The following is a 21,497-nucleotide window of genomic DNA, read 5'->3' as shown; positions in this document are numbered from 1 at the left end:
CATGTCTTATGTACAATAGATATACACAGTCACATACCGTGTCTGTAGGACAGCCGAACTTAAGTGTTGGTAGAGGACGCCATGTCTGTAGATCACACTTCGGGCCAGTGGTCTCCTCTGGAGCGTCCCCTACATCCTTGGTCTCTTTCTCACTCTCATCGTAGTCTTTGTTGTCACTGCCAAACAGTGTGTATCCAGTATCAGTATCATACAGTATCAGTATCATACAGTGTGTATCCAGTATCAGTATCATACAGTATCAGTATCATACAGTGTGTATACAGTATCAGTATCATACAGTATCAGTATCATACAGTGTGTATCCAGTATCAGTATCATACAGTGTGTATCCAGTATCAGTATCATACAGTGTGTATCCAGTATGAAGGACAGAAAGACATCTTGAGCCACAATGGACGCTAACAACATTATCTCATGTAAGAGTGAAGGAAAACAATAGAGTGTTTTGTCAAAATCATTTTATTAAAAAAGTTGTCGTCATAGAGGCAGGAATATTCTGATATCCAGTTTAAATACAATCTAAAATTAATCTTTTTTATATATATATTCATAATACTGGGGGTGAACTACATTTAAAATGTTTGTATATCTGGTAACAATCCTATGACCAAGCAGCAATTAGCATGCCAGCTAGGAGAAAAGCATAGTGTCGGCTAGAGTTTGTATACAAATACACAGCACATACATACACACACACACAACACATAACCATATACATATTTGTGAACACATTTGTCCGGTATCAGCTCATCTTAAATAGTGTAAATCTAACTCTTTTGAAGGACGAGGACAACATGTCTTGGTCACACTTTATTGGTCATCTCCTTTCGGCCTCTCAGAAACACACTGTCCAACCCTTTTCCCATAAATACAACAAAAAGTACTTTTTTGACCATAATCCTTTGCAACTGTTGGGTCTTTCTCTCGGGAGTGTTTCAGTTTGAGTCCTCCAGGCCACCATTGCAGAGCCGTACCATGATGCTTTGCAGACTCGGCTCTACAATGCCAAGCAGAGGCCTCTGGGAAGGGTCTCCATTCCAGCAGGCCTCCATCAACTGCCAGCATTCCTCATCAAAGCTGGCTACCCTCTCCGGCCTGGCGCCTGGAAAGAACATGGACACCAATGAGTCTAAGGCAACTTTATAGCCCAACTCAGCCAACACATTAACACAGGCCAGACACGCACACACATTTCCACCAATTTCCAAAGATTTAAATAAAGACAATTTTTCAAACAAACTATTTTGTCTTTGATTATATAAGGTCTTTACTGTACCTTTTTTTACATTGTTCCACAACTGGTCCTTGCTGGAGCATTTCTCAAAGGCCTCTGGGAGTTTGACTGAGCCGGTGCAGAGGTACCAGAAGAGGATTCCAAAGGCGTAGACATCTACAGAGTTATCATACTTTCCTGTAGAGAGAGAGAGAGAGAGAGAGAGAGAGAGAGAGAGAGAGAGAGGGAGGTCACAGGTGAGTGTTCTTGGGTGGAGGAAAGGATGAGAGAAGCTGGTGACGGATTACCTTTATGCATAGAGTATTAGTGGAGTTTTACACTAATGCCACATAATTGTACTGTGAAAACGGGCCTTTGGTGTACTAATGAACAAAATAGACGTCACGTGGTGTGATGATAACCAATGTGTGCTTTGAGTGCATTGGAGGAGGAGGTGAGCTAGGAGGACAATGTAAAGGTCTTTGAGATCCCAGCAGGAGAGGTGTACCACCCAGTGACGGTATGACGTTGAGACATTAACGTGAAAGACTGGATGAACGTCTGACCTGTGAACAGCTCAGGAGCCATGTGTATTGGGGTTCCTACGATGCTCCCGGACATCATGGCCTCTGGCTTACAGAAGCCCAGGTCTGTGATCTTGGCCCGGTTCTGTTTGTCCAACTGGGGGGAAGAGGTAGAGGGGAATGCTTCATTCAATCAAGTCTCACACAAAGTCTTTTCCATCCACGATACAAGAATAACAAGTCATTTCTCCTTTGACCCATTTTCAAAAAGGTACATTTGGTTTTATTAAAAACTATACTCCTGCAAGCAAAGGACAAAAAAACAGAAGATTGAGATGTGTGGGCCAAACAAACATCGGAGGGCGGGGCTATTGTACCATAATGAGTAGAGCTGGAGAGTTTACACTGGGATCAGTTAGCTATGACCTCAGCGGCCATTAAGAGTTATGTTCAAGTGAAATTACTGAATGATCAAATGATACAACTATTTGATAATGATCAATGTGGTGAAACAAACCATTTTAATACATTTTGAACTACGACAATACATCCTTGATATGAGGAGCTTTCGAGCTCCACTGTCTCAAATGTTGCTTTCTTCTTGACTGTTTCGTAGAGTCTCTAATTTGTTGATTATTACACCAGTTGAACCTGTTCCATTCTCACCAAAACGTTCTTTAGCTTGATGTCTCGGTGCAGGAGACCCTGACTGTGCAGGAAGCGAATCCCTTCCACCACGTCCAGAGCAATCTGTAGTCTCTCCTTTTGTGATAATCCAGCCTGGGAGAGACAGAGAGAGAGGGAGGGAGGGAGGGAGAAAGGGAGGGAAGACAGAGAATAAGAAAGATAAGGTCAGATAAGAACTGTTATCTGCTCCACTCATGTAACTAAATGTGCTCCATGACGACACCAGAGAAGCATGTCTTGATAAAGGTCACAGAGCAAAACGTTGACATGAAAACTGAGAGGTAAAGCGTGTGTGAGGAAGTGTCTCTTCTTGTGTCCAGTTCGTTATTGTTAAAATGTCAGTTTCTCTTTAGCCCTGATTGGTATTCTTTATTGTTCCATTGTTTGTTGTTCAATGTAGAATATGGACGATAAACATGTTGAAACAGGTCTGCTGGGCCTCTATTCCCAGCGCACCCAGAGACAACATGGTGGTTCACGTGTTTATTGCACTTTAATACAAATTTTTTCCCCTTCACATTTACCTTTCCCCTTCACATGTACTAGTCAATGGTGTTACCTTGAGGCCTGTGTAGAGGTCTCGATGCAGTCTCTCCATGATGAGCAGCACGGCGATGCTGGAGCCTCCACCGTATGTGTGGTCGATCACAGAGCCATGGAGGTCAACCAGGCGCTCGTGCTTAGGGAGGGACCTGGACCATCACACAGATGACACAGACAAAGGGAAAGAGCGGGGGATGAGGTCTTTTTGTTAACCCTGATGAAGGCTACAGGCAGAAAACACGTTTGTTTTAACAATAAAGAAAAAACATTCGATCTAGTTCCATTGTCCTCCAAAAGTTGCCTCTTCACCTTTTTTTTTTTTTTTTTACGAAACACTAACATTACTGAGAAAGGCAGAATTCATATCATCTGCAAGTCATTGATAACAATAACGCCTGGCTCTCACTAACGGTTCAGGCTGAGGCCCTTGGTCCTGCATGATACCCTCTATGTATTTGTTGAATTCAAGAGTTTTCCAATCTTTTCCTAGTCCACCATAGCACAGAATACAGAATTCCTATTTTAGTACACAGGCTATGTGAAATATTTTTTACGGCCACACGGGGGCAGACCGGTCATAGCTCTACATTGACCACAGACTCCATCTCCTTGACCAGCATTTCCAAGCTAGGAAGCGAAACTGAACAATGCAAACCTGATCTGAAATTAATCTGACATGTGCATTGGTACACAGTACCAGTTGTTCGTGCCATTTTGCTGATGCAGCAAATTTAAAAAAATAAATAATAATAAACATGCACTGACTGGCGAGAAGAATGTCTTTCATAATCCCTAAAGGTGTGGTGTTTTTACAAGGACAGGTTTGAGCTGTCACTTCCAATACTGAAGAGTGGTGTAACTTCCGTGTTACAAGACCCATTCATTTAAGAATTTTTTAGGTTAAACTTTGTCGACCATGTTGCTTGCTACCTCTGGTTTGGGTTGAGAGCCAAACATTATTGATGTGACTGGACATAAAGAAATGGTTCACAATCCAAACCCATATAGGTATTGTCTGGCTGAGATCCATCTCCGTGGTGTGGTCATATATGACATGCCTGAAAAGCAGTTTTTAACACTTCACTCCCCGGCTGCTGGGCCGGCTCACCTTGTGTAGTGAAACTCCAGAGCCAGGTCGTTCCAGTGCTTGTCGTCGGGCGGTACCACCGATTTCAGCGCGCAGGGGTAGCGCCCCCCCCAGCTGTCACATAGGTAGACTACTCCATACTGGCCCCGCCCCAGCTCTCGCCCAAGTTTTGGCTTGCCTGCCAGGAGGACACATTCATTTTCCATATCAGTGACATCTCCAGTGCCATCAATGTCAAGAACCGCTCTGTATACAATTCACATGGAAAGACTGAGAGAATATAATACAGGAGATTTTGTTGTTGAAATGTAGCTGTTCACTAAGAACTGTTTGCACTCTCTGGGGTGGAGATGGCTCTTCATCATACAGTAATGACCCAATGACCCAAAACATACTGCCATAGCAACTAGGGAGTTTTTCAGGGGCAAAAAGTGGAATGTTCTTGCCTGGCCAAGTCAATCGTCACATATAAATTCAAGATTTTAGGCAAAAAGACCTTGAAAAAAAACAACAACTGAAGATGGCTGCAGGACAGGCCTGGCAGAGCATCACCAGAGAAGACACCCAGCATCTGGTAGGGTCAATGGGTCACAGATGTCAGGCAGTTATTGCATGCAAAGGATTGTTTACCAAATACTAAATATGAGTGTTTAATTTGAATATTATATGAATCTATCCTAGAATCTATCTATATACTTTTGGTGGCCTGAAATAGGGGGACTATGTATACAGTACAAGTGTTTAACCCTAGTGTTTAACCCTAACCCTAAATGGTGAAACCAATATGTGCACAAATACTACATACTTTAGGGTTAGGGTTAGAGTTGTTGGTCTGTATGAGTTGTGTGAGTTAAGGTGGTCTGTATGAGTTGTGTGAGTTTAGGTGGTCTGTGAGTGAAGGTGGTGTGTATGAGTTGTGTGAGTGAAGGTGGTGTGTATGAGTTGTGTGAGTTTAGGTGGTGTGTGTGTGAGTAGGAAGGCCGTCCGGGTAACTCACCATGCAGCAGCACGTCCCTGAGGGAGCGGCTCTCCAGAGACAAGCGAGCCAGCCGAGGGGCGTGGTCCTTCCTCACACGCAGCCACAGATCCTCAGTGCGCTCCAACCGCCCTGTGTGTCCCTCCTCCAGCTACACACACATACACACAAAGATAAACACACAGATTAAGTATCATGGGTTAAGAAGATTACATTCACACATAAAAGTACACAGCTCCTCCAGTATGCTCTAACATAGGTCTGAGACTCCTCCAGCTCTATCATTATTATCAAAGAGAAGATCATATCGCATATACAGTGCCTTTGGAAAGTATTCAGACCCCTTCACCTTTTCCACATTTTGTTGTGTCATAGACTCAATTTTAAATGGATTAAATTAAAATAATTTGCCATCAATCCACACACAATACCCCAGAATGACAAAGCGAAAACACGTTTTTAGAAATTTCAGTCAATTTATTAAAATTGAAATACAGAAATACCTCATGTACATAAGTATTCAGACCCTTTGCTATGACACTCTTAAAATTAGCTAAAATGTAAAAATGTCATCAACAAATCACTCAATAAGTTGAATTGAGTCCATCTTAATGCAAGGATAATAGTTCATGTAATTTTGGAATGAATATCTTTGTCTTTATAGGGGCTCTGATTTGCATAGGAATCAAATACACAGTGTGTAGATTAGGACGTCACTACCAACTCAGCACATTTCATAATTTTTTCTTGATCCTGACAAACTCCCCAGTCCCTGCCAATGACAACATACCCATAACTTGATGCAGCTACCACTATTCTTCACACGAGAGATGGTGCAGAGACTGCATTTCATGTGCTGGATTTGCACCAAACTTAATGCTTTGTCGTAAAACCAAATCAACACATTTCCAGCCACTTTCTTTGCTGTATCACTTGAATTAATTGTTGCCAACACAATTATGGATATGAGAGATTATTTTCCATTAAGGGATTATTTTTGGCCACTTGGTTATAGACCAATTTTGTAGAGTGACTGAGATGATGATGTCCCATCGACTGTGCTTTTTCCTCTCCACCATTCAACTTTGTAGATTTTTGTAAGTCTACCCAGGCCTCAGGGTCGCATTCCTGAGCAGTTTTGTTCCTCTCCATTTGCTCAGTTTGTAATGACCACCTGATCCACACAGTGTGTATTTGATTCCTATGCCATCCCTACCCTATAAAAACAAAGATATTAATTCCAAAATTAAATGAACGATTATCCTCACATTAAGATGGACTCAATTGAACTTATTGAGTGATTTGTTGATGACATTTTTGCATTTTGGCTAATGAGTGTTATAGCAAAGGAATACTTATGTACATGAGGTATTTCTGTATTTCAATTTTAATTTAATCGATTTAAAATTGAGTCTAAACAAAATGTGGAAAAAGTGAAGGGGCTGAATACCTTCCGAAGGCACTGTACACACAAAAACAGACAGTGCAAAGACAAATTTACTCAAACAAATTGAATCAAATCATAAATTATTCTGACAAACACTGATAAAAAGGAATGTTTACATAAACAGTGTTTGACTTAAATCCATGACCCTGTGCTGATTTGAATACTTCCTTCGTCTGATGCAGACAATTATTCTATTCTGGTCCTGATCAAAACAATGTGGGAGCTCATCTCAGAATAAGCATGGAAACTCCTCTGATACATAAAGAGGGTCTTTGACAATGTGATTCACATCATTGATAGTCATGTGAGGACAACCGTCTGAGTAAGTTGACTATTGAGATCAAAGGGGCAAAGCAGAAAATCATGGGTCATTCCGTGTGAATTAAGAACAAAAAAATAAAAACACAGACCCTTCTTTTTTTCCTTTTTTTTGTGATGAAAAGGTCATTTGAAGACAGGATATTTGACATGCATAGTTTTTGTGATATGAATATTCATATTTTTTGTAGTGAGGTTCTCAATGTCAGAGTACACAGTAAGGTTTAATGTAATGTGAAGATTATGTTTGTGGAATCTATAGATGAAGGGCACCCTGGTACATTTGCTAACTTTTAATCATTATTTACTTAAAGGATTTTTTTTAAATCCAAAAAATTTAAGAGGGATCCACATTTTTTTTTCTTCTAAATTCACACAGAATGACCCTCATTAGTAACCACAAACCCAAACAATGACTTGGTAGTTATAAATGAGCATAAAACATGCAGCAGCTTGTCCTAAGACTAGAGCCAGAGAATTAGCATGAAGAGGAAAGGTGAAAAGGAGCTTAGAGAGATGAGGAATGCGAGGTTGAGAGCTAAATCAAATTCAGCTAACTCTTCAAAGTTAGATGGAAGAGTTAGCTGAGAGTGAGAGTTAGCAGACTGAGTTAGTTCACCTGGCGCAGGGAGGCGGCAAAGGCATCATGGGAGCTGTTGAGGCGAGTTCTGAACTGGGAGCAGATGCTCTTGGCCAGTTTGGCAGCACTGAGGCTCTCTATGGCGTCCTGAGCCACCTTCCGCTTCCACTCTGGACTGATGGCAGGAGGGTTCACAAACGTTATCCTTTGAATGATCTATGGAGGAGGGAGAGAGAGCATTAGTATTTTTAAGTAGCAGATGACAAAATCAACACAGAGGCTGTTGTCCCCAACTCTCTCTGTTGTAAATTAGTGGTGCTTTACTGATGACATTTGAATGCCACATTCCTGAACAGAAACGGTTACCTGCTTGATCTGCTCCCAGACTAGCCGTGTAACAGAAGATCCTGAATGGAAGGTCACCTCCACGTGATAGGCAGCATTAAGGATCTGAGGCAGAGGAGGGGGGGATTCATAAGATATCGTTGTAGACCTTTGAACAACTGCAAGGGGAAAAGGGCATTTACAGTAGATACTAGATAGTGTATCATATAACTGTGTGCCTAACAATGTGTGCAAAACAAGCTTGTCTCTTTCATCCAATCCTAAATAGGTCATTAGGGATTGAGAAATCCTTAGTTTGTACATCTCAAAAGTTGTTAAATGTAAAGATATTTGCGGAATTGAATGACTAAAGGGCACAGGGGGTGTTAATCACGTCCAGTAAAACGACAAGACACTCCTGAGCAGAATAAGCTTTCTTTGTCGTTAGAAATGAGATGTGTATGGGTCCATGCATATGTCAGGTGGTTGCTCTGGCCAACATTTTTTGAGGAGGTGTGAGGTGCCGCCCACCTGTTTCAGGTGGTTTGAGGTAACGTTGTGGACGGAGGAGTCCACGGTGGACTTCTCTAAGCTGTTGAGACAGCGCTCCAAGGTTCCTACGAAGCTCTCCCTCAGGTAGTCCACAGAGCTGATGAGCTTATTGGCCACCGCCTGGTTGAGACGTACCACGATCAGCTCCTGGATCTGCTGGATGCAAGACTTGATGTCCTTGGAGGTAAAAGGTTCTCCGTTGGTCACAATGATGCCTGTTGAGTCAGGAAGATGGAGAGAGAAAGGGAGATTGTGTGTAAGATAGTGTAGATCCTTTACACACATTACGTCGCGCAATAAACACATTAGCGCTGTGAAATCCTAGCCATGGTAATGTTGAGGGCCAGAGTAAAATGGTGCAGTGACTCTTAATGTGCACCATTTGCACATTACAAGATGGACACAGTGAATTTTGACAGCTAGACCACCTTATGCTTTATGGTGATTATTACTTTGAAATCATCACCAAAATATTAATAGATTTCTTATCTCATTAGATCACACAGTCCTCAGTTTAAGGCCAACAAACTATTGAAAAATAAGCTTTTGCTCATGGGAATGGGGAGGTGTGTCCCTCTGTGGAATAAGGTAATATCTTGACAATATTTCGGTCTATTTTCGGGTACCAGTTTTTGGCTTTTCATCTCTTTGAGAGCAGAAATTTACAGAAGGCTTTTTTGGTAGACGTCCCTTTATCTTCATATAACCGCTCCTTAAGACAGGCTCATGTATTTTGTAGGTTTTCATGTACTTCCTCTGTTGTCTCAATACAGCATTTAGTGTGTATTTGGTACTGTGTCGTATTGACACCTGCTGCTGCTAACTGAATTGTACTGGACTGTACGTAAACACTGGACAGAGTGTTGTGCATTCTACATCCAGTCAGTGGCCTGTCTGTGTGTGCCCTCCCTCTGTCCCTCCTCTCAATAGTTGCAAAGATATGCATCAGCTCGGCTCCAACGTAACTGTAATAGGAGTGGCTGCCATGGCAACAGGCTGAATGGGCTCTACTCTGGGAGCCACGAGTTGGCCATGTTCTCTAATGGAGCAACATAATGACATAATGAGGGGAGGACATCCCCTTCCCTTTGACATGGGACCGGGCTTCCACACAGTCACATACATGTACAGTAACAGGCCGTCAACCTTCAACAAGATTGAAATATTTCAAAAAAGAAAATGGGTTTGTGTGGTGTGAGATAATAAACCATTGTGACTGTGGTATTGTTTGGTCCGTAGTAAAACATGATTTATTCTCTGTGTAGTAGTCGACAATCGAGAAAAACAATGCTTTCACTATTCCAGATCTGGCTTGCATCCAAAAATGCGAGGGCGACAGTGTCGCAACTGTCCTGACTGCGGGTTGAGCTGACTGTGTCAAGTATAACAAGCAGTGAAAATTGGTAAAGATAATTGGGTCCCAGTATGTCTGTCTAATTCTGATTAGCCATAATATAAAGCATGTGCTGCAATAACGAATAACGTTGTTGGGAAACCCCATTATATTACAAACATGTAGTGTTCTAAATTTCAGTACTCGACAAATACCATTTCAAACCTTTGAACAAATCATTGCTTGAGCTAGTTTCGGCCAAATCAACAATTAGTCGCAGAGGACTCTGGACTATTGTTCCCCACCTGAGGTGCAGCTAAAGGTCAGACTAAGACCTCCAGGGTCATCATGTGATCTCAGAGCCATTACATCGGTGACTTCGTGGGTCGTTGCATTATACATCTGGTGACCATTGTCCTCTAGTCTCTAAACAGCTCAAACAGCTAATGTGGTTTGGGAAAAAATCTAGGGTCTATGATGATCTCTTATGCATTCCCAGGAGCATATGTAATTTGTGGGAGGTGACTGTTGTCCTCTGGATGTCTCTAGAACAAAGAGATGGTCCGCACACTGACTTGTTTGTTGCAATAATAAATGAAAAAGGAGTGAGTGCGGACCATCTCCTTGTTCTATTGACTTGATCAGGTCTACGCACCACCAACTTTATTCTGGTCAGTGCTTGGGGGGGGTTCTCTCCTATTTTATGAACTCCGGATGTTTCTAACCTGTGAACTCCAGGTTGGCCGCGTCCTCCAGCAGCTGCTCCTTCATGCTGCCGAGGGTCTCCACGATCATCTCCTTCATCTCCTCCTGCTTACGGTTGGCGATGGCCATGAGGGAGGTGAACAACTCGCCCTCCTTCTCCCGCGTGTACTCCAGCCTGCGCGGCGTGATCTGCAGGTCCCTCTGCATGTCAAAGGCCTGCAGCCGGGGAGAGAAGAAGCAATTATGGTGTGTGTGTGTGTGTGTGTGTGTGAACATGGACCAGGTAGGAGCTCAGTAATAACACATACTCAGGGTTCAACAGTAACAGTGGTCCGACGGCCCGGGGCCAGTAAACAGATGTGTCGGGACAGTGGACCTGCCCAGTCATTGGCCCAGTAACTGTTCAGTGCGACTTTGGCGTTACATTTCATGACATTTCCGTGCTTTGACACTGTCATTTTCTTAAACAATGCACCAGTGACCTCATTCTAGTCACAGAAGTTTTGCTACATGAAATGAGCAATTTGATTGCCCGTTCACAAGACACGCGCCCCGCAATCAGAGCACAGATGACAGTCAAACACAAGTTCAGTCAGGACACTCTTTAATCCCTTTATTGCATGAAAATGGTCATACGTTAAAGCTTGACATATATGGATGGCCCCACTCTTTAGATAACTTAACAGACCCCACGTAGGTATATATACATATAGAGCTACCTCGGGTGGTGGGTGGGTGGGTGGGACGACCACACACAACTACCTCTCATAATACAACCTTGTAACAACTATTGGATGCTACAGAGGAGCGTTAACTTGGCTGCTATCAAGCCTCTGTCCCTGGAACATGTGACTGTGTTTGTGCGTCCGTGTGAACGGGCTGTTCCGTCACCTGCCGTTGACGTGGAGTGCCCTGGCTGAACTCACGCTAGCCTCATTTGTCTTTGGGCAAAAAAAGAGCTCAGTTATCAGCTCACTCCATGAGTTTACTTTTTAACTTCAGATCAAATGGAAGCATTTAACGTGAGCTATAAGCAATAGGTTACGTTTGGCAATACTGCTAATACATTCCATATTACGAAATATATTGAATATAGAGAGACTGCACGCTGAAAGCTGTGCGCATGATCTCCAATGGATTTTCCATAAACCAGGTCGGGGCCAGTGGAAATTGAGTTCTGACCAGTAGATTTCAGTGTTACTGGTCCAGGCAGAAACAAAGTTCATGTTGGACCCTGTATACTATATTTTCACCTTTCACCTAATTCATGGAACATCAATATTGTCATTGGTGGTGGACGTAGCTGGATAACACACTGACACACACAGATACAGACACACTCTTTCTCTTCTACACTGACCTGGTTGATGAAGAGGTCCAGGCAGCGACAGTGCACACCGTTGAGCAGATTGGCCGCTTCCACCTGCTGGTTGTGGAGCACCTGGCGGGCGAAGGGCACCAGGAGCCGGTGGAGCCTCTCAAAGGCCTCTCCCAGCACACTCTGGGGCTTGGTGGCCGGGCTGGGGGTCTGGGAGGGGGCGCCACAGGAACAGTTCCCCGCCGGACTGCTAAGAAAGCCCAGGGAGAGCAGCTGCTTGTGGAGGGGACTCTTCTCCTTCTCCCTATCCTTCTCGGCGCGGCGGCCCGGATCCGGGGAGGCTTCTGGCAGGCCGGTAGTGATGCGGACGAAGCAGATGGGGAAGGAGAGCATCTCTTTGACCTTCCGCAGCTCGGCCACCTGCTCGGTGCTCAGGGAGTCCTGGCTGAGGGCGTAGAGCAAGATGGGAACCACGTTGCGCATGCAGTCGCCCAGGGCCTCCTCGATGGGCTGGACACTGGGGCACGGAACCACCATGATCTTTGCCTCCTGACGCAAGGACCAGGGAAAACAGAAAAGTCATTCAAATGGTCTCGTGTCAACTCAACTTTTTATGATAGTGATTGAAAACCCCCATACATCTATGAGCAAGTATTTAAGTCAAATGTACGGCAGTATGTGATTAATAAATTACGTCATTAATAGATACTTTTTCAGACTGAATCTGAACATAATTCTTGTGAAGAGCTTTCTGGCTTGAGCAAACAAACAGGGCATGGGATAACACCACTCACAAATACAAAATGCCAGGCAATATTGTTGATGAATGTTGTTACTGGGACTGTCTGATGTACATTAATGAGATGTCTTGACCATGACCTTGTGGTCATGACCTTGTGGTCATGGGAAAGGGTATAGCGTAGGAGGGCAAAGGAACACCAAGCGAGAGTAAATGTTTTCACTAAACGTTTGATTAATTACAGCTACAGAAATAAAATGAGAGAGAGCATGAGAGGGAATGGGAAAGAGAAATGGAGAGAATGAGGCAAAAGAGAGAGAGAAATGACTAACACAGCCACACAAAGGAGACAGTCAGTCCTGTCTCCAAGAAACAAGAGCTGTGGCCAACTGAGCAGTCTCTTTGGAACAAAGATAGCCTGCAAACATTTGTTCACAACCAATCAAAATAAATAGAATGTTTGAATTGCCATAATGTGGTAAATTTCCAAACTTAGCCCAACAGCAGAATATCAATGGGAGTTATCTTGATCCACTAAACCAGAAAATAGGCCTTTCAACCATAATCTGCATGGGATCAACTGTTTGTTTCACAATCTGAGACAATTTACATACACAAATAAAATGTACAAGCTGTCAAACGTTACTCATGAATGTTTGTCACTTGAAATGGCATGCTTTAATAATTAAATACTTTGAGAGTCCATGCTAAAGATGTCTCAACCTATTGTTGAAAATAAGCAAGTTGTCCTATATGATCTTGTGGCAGACGGCCTGCGAGCTATGTTGCTCAAAGGCATCTTAGAAATGTGCCCATAGGTTTAGCACCATCCCTGTCCTCTGTGTCACTGTGTGCCTAAACTGAGGATCGAGGGGTTGAGAGCCTCAGGGAAGGGAGAGGAGGGTAATTAGCAAGTTAGCGCTTTCATCTCTTGGCCTCCAGAAACAGGGTGCACTGATTATGCCACAGCTGTGTGAATGTCACATCGGGATGAGAGGTTCTCTCTTCATTTACCCCCTCAGTAAACAGCATGAGTGCATCTCTCTGAAACACTGCCTCCATCATTGGAAACCTAACCTGGTAGGTGGGCCTCTGTTTGCATGATCTCTGGCATGTTTGCATGGCCATTGTCAGCTGTATCTAAATTGTTTTCAAAGCTGAACAAACAATAAGATGGAAAGGAGGGCCTCTACTTCAAAAGATTTATTTTAATTGTGTGATCATCACACAGCGAATCATAAACAGACTTAAATCAGTTCTGTTACATTCATGCATACGCAGCATTCAGCTTTGCCAATTTAGAACAGAAGGGAAAAAAGCACAGGGGAAAAGCACATCCAGATACACATCATCAGACCACTATGTGCTCTGCTATAAAAAAAAATAATAATAATTTGGCAAAATATTGAAAGTAGAAACCAATTTTAAGGGCACAGATAATGTCGTCATGACACAGATAAACAGTGGCCTCTGGGGTGGATTCAGCCGTAACCATGGCAACTTCCTCATCACAGCAAAGGGTTAGTTTTTTTTCCTGTGCTCTGGTCATGTGAATCGCACCAGACCAGGGCCATTACGTAAGGAGGGTGGGTGGGGGGCGGCCCACAGAGCAGCGCAGGCAGGGCCTAGCTCGTCTTAGGGCCGTCTGGGGCCTGGCTTCCACGCCAACCAACTAAGTGAGGCCTTTATTCTAGGGATTAATCGCTACTTTTCCTTTTCCCTCGCCCTGCATGTGACCGCAAGTGACCGAAATCCACACGACCCAGCGTGTCAGACGTCCTGCGGGTCCCTCCTGGAAGACAAGTCCAGCTCTGTCAGAAACACCACTTCACATTGTTCTTATCACATCTACGATGTCGTTTACAGATAGCTCAGATGTTTTGGAGCATGGTGTTTGCAGTGCCAGAGAGGTTCGATTCCAACATTAGGCTGACTGAATGTGCAACGTTGCTTTGGATAAAAGCCACTGCTCAATCACCAAATATCATATAATCTAATTTGACCACAGAGGAGACAAAGAGAGCTCTAATAAACATGGAGAATAATCTGCTGTTCAGTTAGTAATCCATGCATCAGCTCAGCCATGTGTGAGAGTAATGTTCCTAGCCTAGCGAGAAAAACAAACCTGCCCTGCTTGGTCCAATAATAGAAGAGATCCCATACACACCCCTCAGTGGGATGCCATTCATATTATAAAAATGAACATTAAAGCAAAAGTCTACATTAAGAGACTCAAACAACATTACTACAATTAATGCTGCAATATCGATGACCATTCATCCAAGTAAGAGGGCACTATTTACTATTTCTCCAACTACTTTTGTGTATACTCAGATCCAGTAACCATTGAAATGGATGAAAGTCCTAATGTTTCAAAAGAAAATCTACAGGTGACGCTTTTCCACTAGAGACTGGGTCCCACCACGGGTCTTTTTTTGGGTGTAAACACTGTGGTGTTTTTCTTGGTACGTTATGTTTTCACCACCCTGAGTGACTCAGAGGACTTGGGGCAAACAGGGAGGAGCAAACTATCAACGACATCAGAAACATGTTAGGTCTTCAGAGTTTAACCCTCAAACTACATTGATACTTACAACAATACGTCTGCCAATGATTTTCACAGATTTCTTCAGAAAATGTTATAGTAACATGACTTTGAAACTAGTTTAGGACTTTTGTTTTGAGGTGAAGGTGTGTGAAGGTGCAGCATTTATTTAGTTTGGAAATAAAAAACTAGCATAGATTGTCCAATTAGCCAGTCGTATTTTCCATTAAACGAAATGGGTGCTTACACGCAGCTGAGCAAACCTAAGAGTGCATATAAATGCTTCTAAAAGTGACTCCAAACCAAACAAACAAACAGTTTATATTGTGCCTTCATGCTTTTGTAAGATAATCGATCTATAATCTAATCTATGCTATCCAAATAATGGCTCACACGCCTAGTCCTAACCCAACCCTAAGTCCCAAAAAGTGCCTAAAATATCCCCATTGCCCCATGTCAGGGTAGGTCCACCGAGGCCATGGCACTGGACTTTTCTGGGGCCCATCCTCAGAGATGGAAACACAAAAGTCTGCTATTTTAGGCTAGGCACCGGTGTTAAAAGTAATAGCGTAAATGTGCCACAAAATAGAAAAGCTCCAGTACGTAACCAACAACCCTGCTATGGAGCCATCCCTGGCCTGTGGAACCTACCTGTAGTAGTGGATGGTGCAGGGTGATCTCCAGCTCGGCCAGCCTGTGGGCCGGGTCCTCACACTCCTCCTGGATCTCCAGGTCCTCCCGGGGCACCGTGTCCCAGCGCCCGCAGTGGGCCGCCAGTTGGTGCACCAGCTCGTACTGGCCGGGTAGCGCCAGGCTGAGCCGCGTCTGTCGTCCGTGGGTAAAGCACAGTTTCCTCCGTTTGCACACATTACCCTGAATCCCCTCGCAGGCCTCTCCAGCCTCAGGGCCCAAGGGCAGGAGTCTCTCTCCAAGCAGGCAGTTGAGCAGCTGGTAGCGTGCAGTGCAGTCCTGGCCCAGTACCAGGATGTAAGGGGCACTGCCCACGCTGCTGTGCAAGAACTCTTCCTCGTGCCGGGGGAAGGAGATGTAGCTGAGCTGGCCTAGGAGCACAGGAGATAAGAGAGGAGACAAATAGATGTTGTTGTGGTTGTCAAACAACAACAAAGCGGTCTCCCCGCCACTTCTTTGGTAAACAGCTGAGGGATGGGACTGGAGAAATGTAACCACTCTCAAATTCATAGGCCGAGCTATGGATGCAAGGACTGGCCATCCATGAGATCAAAATTATAGTGTTAACAATGTTTTAAAGCTATACAGTGTTTGTTTACTTTTGCATTGTTATTGCATTGTTTACAAACAATGGAGTAAAACAATCTTATATTTTGGGTTCTGATGGGCTAAGACAGTTGAACTAAGCTCATGAGGCATTTATAAATTATATTCTTCAAGAATCAATGCACTTTGTATCATTCATTCAAGAGTCTTGGTATTGATATACCAATTACAGATTGCCCCTTTAATTGAACCTAAAAAGCATGCGCCCTTTCTTGAGCTCCTTTGTCTCCTGACCTCTCTCTGAGGCTACTAATACAAACTGCAGAACCAATTCATCCTGGTAATTCACCAGAAGTAGTCGCAATCCGCCATGATGCTGAGTCACGGTCCGAAGCAGTTATACAACAGACAAAGAACAGAAGCCGGCAGTGGTCTACTCTGGTTCTCAATCCCCACCCCTTCTGTTTCTCTCTCTCTCTACGCTATCATGTTGGGCTGCGACTGTTAATCTGGTATTACCCTGCCTGGAGTTTGGCCTGCTCTACAACCAGTTTGCATACAAAATCAACAATGCAACAAGTACCTGTCATGATGCAATTATTCAAGCATACATGTCTTGAAAGGGTGCAACTGACAAATGTCATCACAACTGTGAACTCCATTTAGAGGGACTTTTCATGTTTGTATGTATGCATGTGGTACACTCGACTAGATAATGGATATAGGACTTAAAGCCATACTCTGTATAATGTGCATACCTTGAAAGTAGGGCCACCAATCACAACAAAGCAAATAGCACTTGATTTCTGTGATATATAGGCTGCTCTATGTAGTGGTAATTCCATGGTAACAGAATGTTGCTGGGACTGGATTTTTCACTTTCAAACATATGCCAAACAAAAATCATTGATAGCAAAGTTCAACAAACCATACAACTCTATGCACAAGGACTACTCCTAACAATTCCTAGTGAAAATGAAAAAACATTTACTTTAAGAACTTAGCTAACAGAATTACTCTTTTTATATAACCCAACGTTTCCCAAAAAATATCTGTTCCAAATTAACAGTCAAATATGTCTGCAGAAAGAGTGGGGTGTTAGCTATCATATGATAGACTGACTTTGAAAATATCTAATTTGCTTGTTGAGCTACAGTAAATTAAGACAATTTACATTCGGTAACAGAATGATGGTAACAGAATTAGTGCATGGGTCCCCTACAGAAATGCATAATTTCTGGATTTGAATGTCATTCTGTAAATGATGATGTAGCTAAAATAGGGAAACAAAAAGGTAGAAATATAAAATACACACCCTCATTAAAGGTAAATGTATTATTTTCTCAACTTGTAAACTCACAAAACACAAGAAACATACATCTGCCTTTGAAACTCTTCATTTAATGTGCTTTAAAATCAATGACATTGGTTCAGTGTAGTTTTCTTCATTATACCAAAAGCAAATAGCTTTTTAATTGATTTAGAAAAAAGTCTCTTTATTGGAGCATTAGATGAGGATGTTGATGTGGTGCTTGTTGAAGATGTTGATGCAGTGGTTTGTAACTACCACTGCATGATTTACCACAGTTTTCTGTTGTCCCTGTCCCCTTTTAAGTTCCATGTAGAACCCTTTTGGGTTCCATGTAGAACCCTCTGTAAAAAGGGTTCTAAATGGAACCCAAAAGTATTCTACATGGAACCCAAAAGGGTTCCTTAAAGGGTTCTCCCACAGAAACAGCCAAAGAAACCTTTTAGGCTTTGTACAACAAGTGAATGAAACCAATTCAATTTCAGTAATTCCGTTACCAATGTTTTGGTCAGTTTTAATCACTTCTTAATTCAACAAAATCTATATCAGTAAAAACTAGTATTTGGTGGGTCTACCTATTCTTCTTACTTTTGTTAACTTCCATTATCCTCGCTCCTCATGAGGCAGAGAAATGTGATAATATCTTACACTTATATGGGTTTTTGGTAACAGAATGACCTGAAGACTGGGAAGAATGATTTTTAAACTTACAGAAGACAAAACTAAATGTAAGTGTTGATATTAGTTGACCTGGGCCTATACTTGAACATCAATGAGGTTTGATGTTTTTCTAAACACCTTTAAATACTTTTTCTGGTAGATGTTTCCTTAGAAGCTTTACCAGTCATATGTTTGACTGACTTTTTTCTGATATACATAATATAGAAAGTAATGGGGGGCGCGAATTTCATAAGGTGTGAAATGAGGGGGGGTTTTGGGTGAAAAAGGTTGGGAGCCCCTGTGCTACACCATTGGTTTACTAAAGTATTTTGACAAAAACAACAATATTGACTCTTTGAGCTACACTGGTGTAGTAGCCTACATTTGATTCTTCACATATGATCTGCCTATTTGATCAATATATAGTCTTTGATAACCACTCTGTAGTATGAGTGCAGTCTTACACAGACGTGGACTAAGGCCTACCAGAACATGACACATTGGGCCGGTTTCACAGACAAGGCTTAAGCTTAGCCCTGGACTAATTTTCACACTTTCAATGGCAAATTGTCACTGAGGATGCTTTTTAGTCTAGGACTAGGCTTAAGCCTTGTCTGTGAAACCTGCCCTGAGTGTCATGGGTAAAATAAGGTTAGACTTGCCTTTCCCATGAAATGTCACATTAGCCTAGATGTACTGAAGATATTGAACGACATTCTTGGTAAATCATCTTAAAAAGGGGAAATCTGGGATTGCATTTTTTACTTTAAAATGAATTACATATATAGCCACTGATTCTTGTAGAATATAACTTAGAAATGCCCCATGAGCTGAGATTAACTGTCTTAACCATCTGAACCCAAAATATAAGCCTGTTTTACTCAATTGTTTGTAAACAATGCAGGCTAAATTTACTTTTAACACTGTATAGCATCAAAACAATGTTAAAACTATCCCTTTTTATCTCATGGGTGGTTAGTCCTTGTATCCATAGCTGTCTATGCGTTTTTGAGTGGTTAGCCTACATTTCTCCAAACGCACAGCCCCAAAAAGTGGCAGGTTGACCACTTTGTTGTTGTTTTAATCCCCTTTAAGATGAGACATCATCTCCACACAGCAGAGAAGAGAGCAGCCTAACTCAAGAGATGAGATGGGAAGGTTGGGCTTGGCTGACAGCCACATTGGCAGCTCAAAACAACCAACTAGGTATAAAGGAACAGACAGGCAGACAGGCAGACAGACAGATAGACAGGCAGACAGACAGACTTCTGAATGTCAGGAAACTGTCAGATGGCCTATTTCTCATCAAACCTCAACTGTGGTTGCAGAGAGCAAGAAAGGATGCCGAAAAAGGCAGGTTTATACAACTTTATTTGTAAACCTATTCTGTATGTTTCCCTTTTAAACACTGTTCCTGAGCAGGAACCTTAACATATGTGTTGCACTTTCTGAGTTCATACTGTTGAGAAAGGCCCTTGTTTTAACTGGCCCTAATCTCTCTGGTTTTCCTCTAAATCCTATTTGACGCATTTTCTAGCTGACATGTGGGCTCATGTAGAGAATGGAGATAAGTTCTGTTGAGGGAAATCCATGTGAAAGCAATGTTGGCCTAATAAAGTTCAAATATGTGTATGCTGTTTATGCTATCTCTGCCCTGAGATGCCCTATGAGGACACAAGTTCCTTATGGGCTCCCCGAGAGTGTTAGGTCGGCATCATTTGTGCACAAAAGTAATTGGGGGTCCAAAAGATCCTGTTGGAGTAGAGTGTCTCTCTAAATGCTCAAAATCTGATATGCTGTCCGTCAAAGTCTCTGTGGAATGATTCCATGTTTTTGGTCTGAAATGGTTATGGAGTTTGTCCAAAGTTAATAAGGCTTTGTCACTCAATGGGCCATGCAGCAAATCATTGAGGTGCAACAGAATGTGACCTCTGAACTATTATAATAAGCTAATCGTGCATATGAGGCATGTTTTAATCTAAGTCATACAATACTGTGTGTGGCATGTGGGAGTCTATTCCAAGATGCAGTGGGACAAAAGGGTCAGGTGGGAGCAGGTGCTCATTCTTACCTGCCTCCAGAGCAGCTGCCTCCGAGCTGGCAGCCGATGCACAGGCGTTACTGTAATTCTGTCTTATTTCACGGAAAAACATGTTGGTCTCCTTAAGATTCTTTTTGAGCTGTATGGAGTGTCTGTTGTAGCTGTTGAGGATCCGGGTTAATTCTCTAGCTAAAGGAGTCACTTTCTGCATACTTCCCTCCATGGCAAAGAGTAACAGACCCAAATAGGAGATTCTTCCTCTATTCGCAATCTGGTTAGATTGGTAGCCAATGCGCCCTATCAACCCCCAATCAGGGATGACATGCAAGTGGCTCACCGTGAAATTTTAGCAAGCTAGCACGCTAATCCCGAGTTCCCCATTGAATATGTGGACGGTATGACTCACTCGGAGCGTCAATCCGTGTTTTGCTTTGTTATGCTTTTTGATCTCACCCCCTCACAAATGTTTGCAAGCGAGATATACAACTACCAGAGGAAAGCATTTGCTTCAAGTCTAGGAAGCGCCCCCGGTCATAGACTTACATTTGGCTTGACAGACACAAACAGTTGAAGCTCCTGATTTGCAAGCGTTTACATACAGCAAGCAGTGTGCAGCAGCTCACGCTAACTAGCTCGCTACACCGCAGCAGAGTCAATCACAGACTCCGGCTCCACACACCATTGTCTTGACCGTCCACGACCACGTCCTAAACAGACTAACACAGCACCTTCCGTTTGAATAATAGCTTGATGTAAAACAAAAAAAAGGGGGGAAAGGCTGTCAAATAGGCTGTCCAAACCTACCGGCTGTCGCAGGCAATTTGCGTTAGCTTTCTTTTCAAGCAGTGTGGAGAAAGTTATGCAATGTAGGTTGAGATAAGATATAGCTGTAACTAACTATTCTTTGGCCACCTAGCCAGGCATCGCATTCCGTATCCTGGCTAGCCAACCATCCATCTCATGACAGCAATCTCATCACCTCGGCCAACGTTAGCAAGCAACACTCAGGTGGCTAGTCAGTTATCGAGCTACTGACAGAGTCTGCTGTAGCCAGCTAGGAAGCTAGCTAGCTAGCTCTAAAATCAACTAATCCGAGATTCCAGAAGAGAATTTCATTTGCAACAAAGTAGGAAACCAAACAAGACAAAGACAACATCCAACGTCAACAGAAAGTTCCGATGTAGGACGAGATGCTTCGGTTGCTGTAGGGAAAAAAACTGTGGAGCAGACTGTCAAAACAGAAGGCTTTTAGCTTGAACACTCCCATCGCAAAAAGTCGGCACAAACTTCTCCACTGCTGTGGTGTGGCTGGAGTCAGAGGAGAGGGACAGGGACAACA

At 42.9% G+C, this 21,497-nt stretch overlaps 1 protein-coding gene across 1 annotated transcript; it reads right to left on the bottom strand.

The window, feature by feature from the left end:
• Window positions 1–471: 471 nt before the first annotated feature.
• On the bottom strand, window positions 472–21,411 carry dstyk (dual serine/threonine and tyrosine protein kinase). The gene is made up of 14 exons (XM_083667936.1): window positions 20,189–21,411; window positions 15,564–15,973; window positions 11,671–12,177; window positions 10,331–10,526; window positions 8,252–8,487; window positions 7,763–7,846; window positions 7,436–7,612; window positions 5,073–5,202; window positions 4,097–4,253; window positions 3,005–3,137; window positions 2,425–2,538; window positions 1,801–1,915; window positions 1,298–1,432; window positions 472–1,123 (listed from the first exon to the last, which is right to left on the bottom strand). The coding sequence occupies exons 1-14, from the start codon at window positions 20,379–20,381 to the stop codon at window positions 957–959; spliced, it is 2,754 nt and encodes a 917-aa protein (XP_083524062.1). The 5' UTR covers window positions 20,382–21,411; the 3' UTR covers window positions 472–956.
• Window positions 21,412–21,497: the final 86 nt, after the last annotated feature.

Source organism: Argentina silus (assembly GCF_951799395.1).
Source record: "Argentina silus genome assembly, chromosome: 4".
NCBI lineage: Eukaryota > Metazoa > Chordata > Actinopteri > Argentiniformes > Argentinidae > Argentina > Argentina silus.
This window is presented reverse-complemented; position numbering and strand designations above follow the sequence as displayed.

What these genes read in the sequence shown, in the direction of transcription:
- dstyk (XM_083667936.1), bottom strand. Translation starts at nt 20,381, where the DNA reads ATGGAGGGAAGTATGCAGAAAGTGACTCCTTTAGCTAGAGAATTAACC. An exon ending in GGCCAACCTGGAGTTCACAG is followed by an intron (nt 8,488 to 10,330) that starts GTTAGAAACATC and finishes CTGACTCAACAG; the next exon opens with GCATCATTGTGACCAACGGA. An exon ending in TCAAGCTAAAGAACGTTTTG is followed by an intron (nt 1,916 to 2,424) that starts GTGAGAATGGAA and finishes TCTTCCCCCCAG; the next exon opens with TTGGACAAACAGAACCGGGC.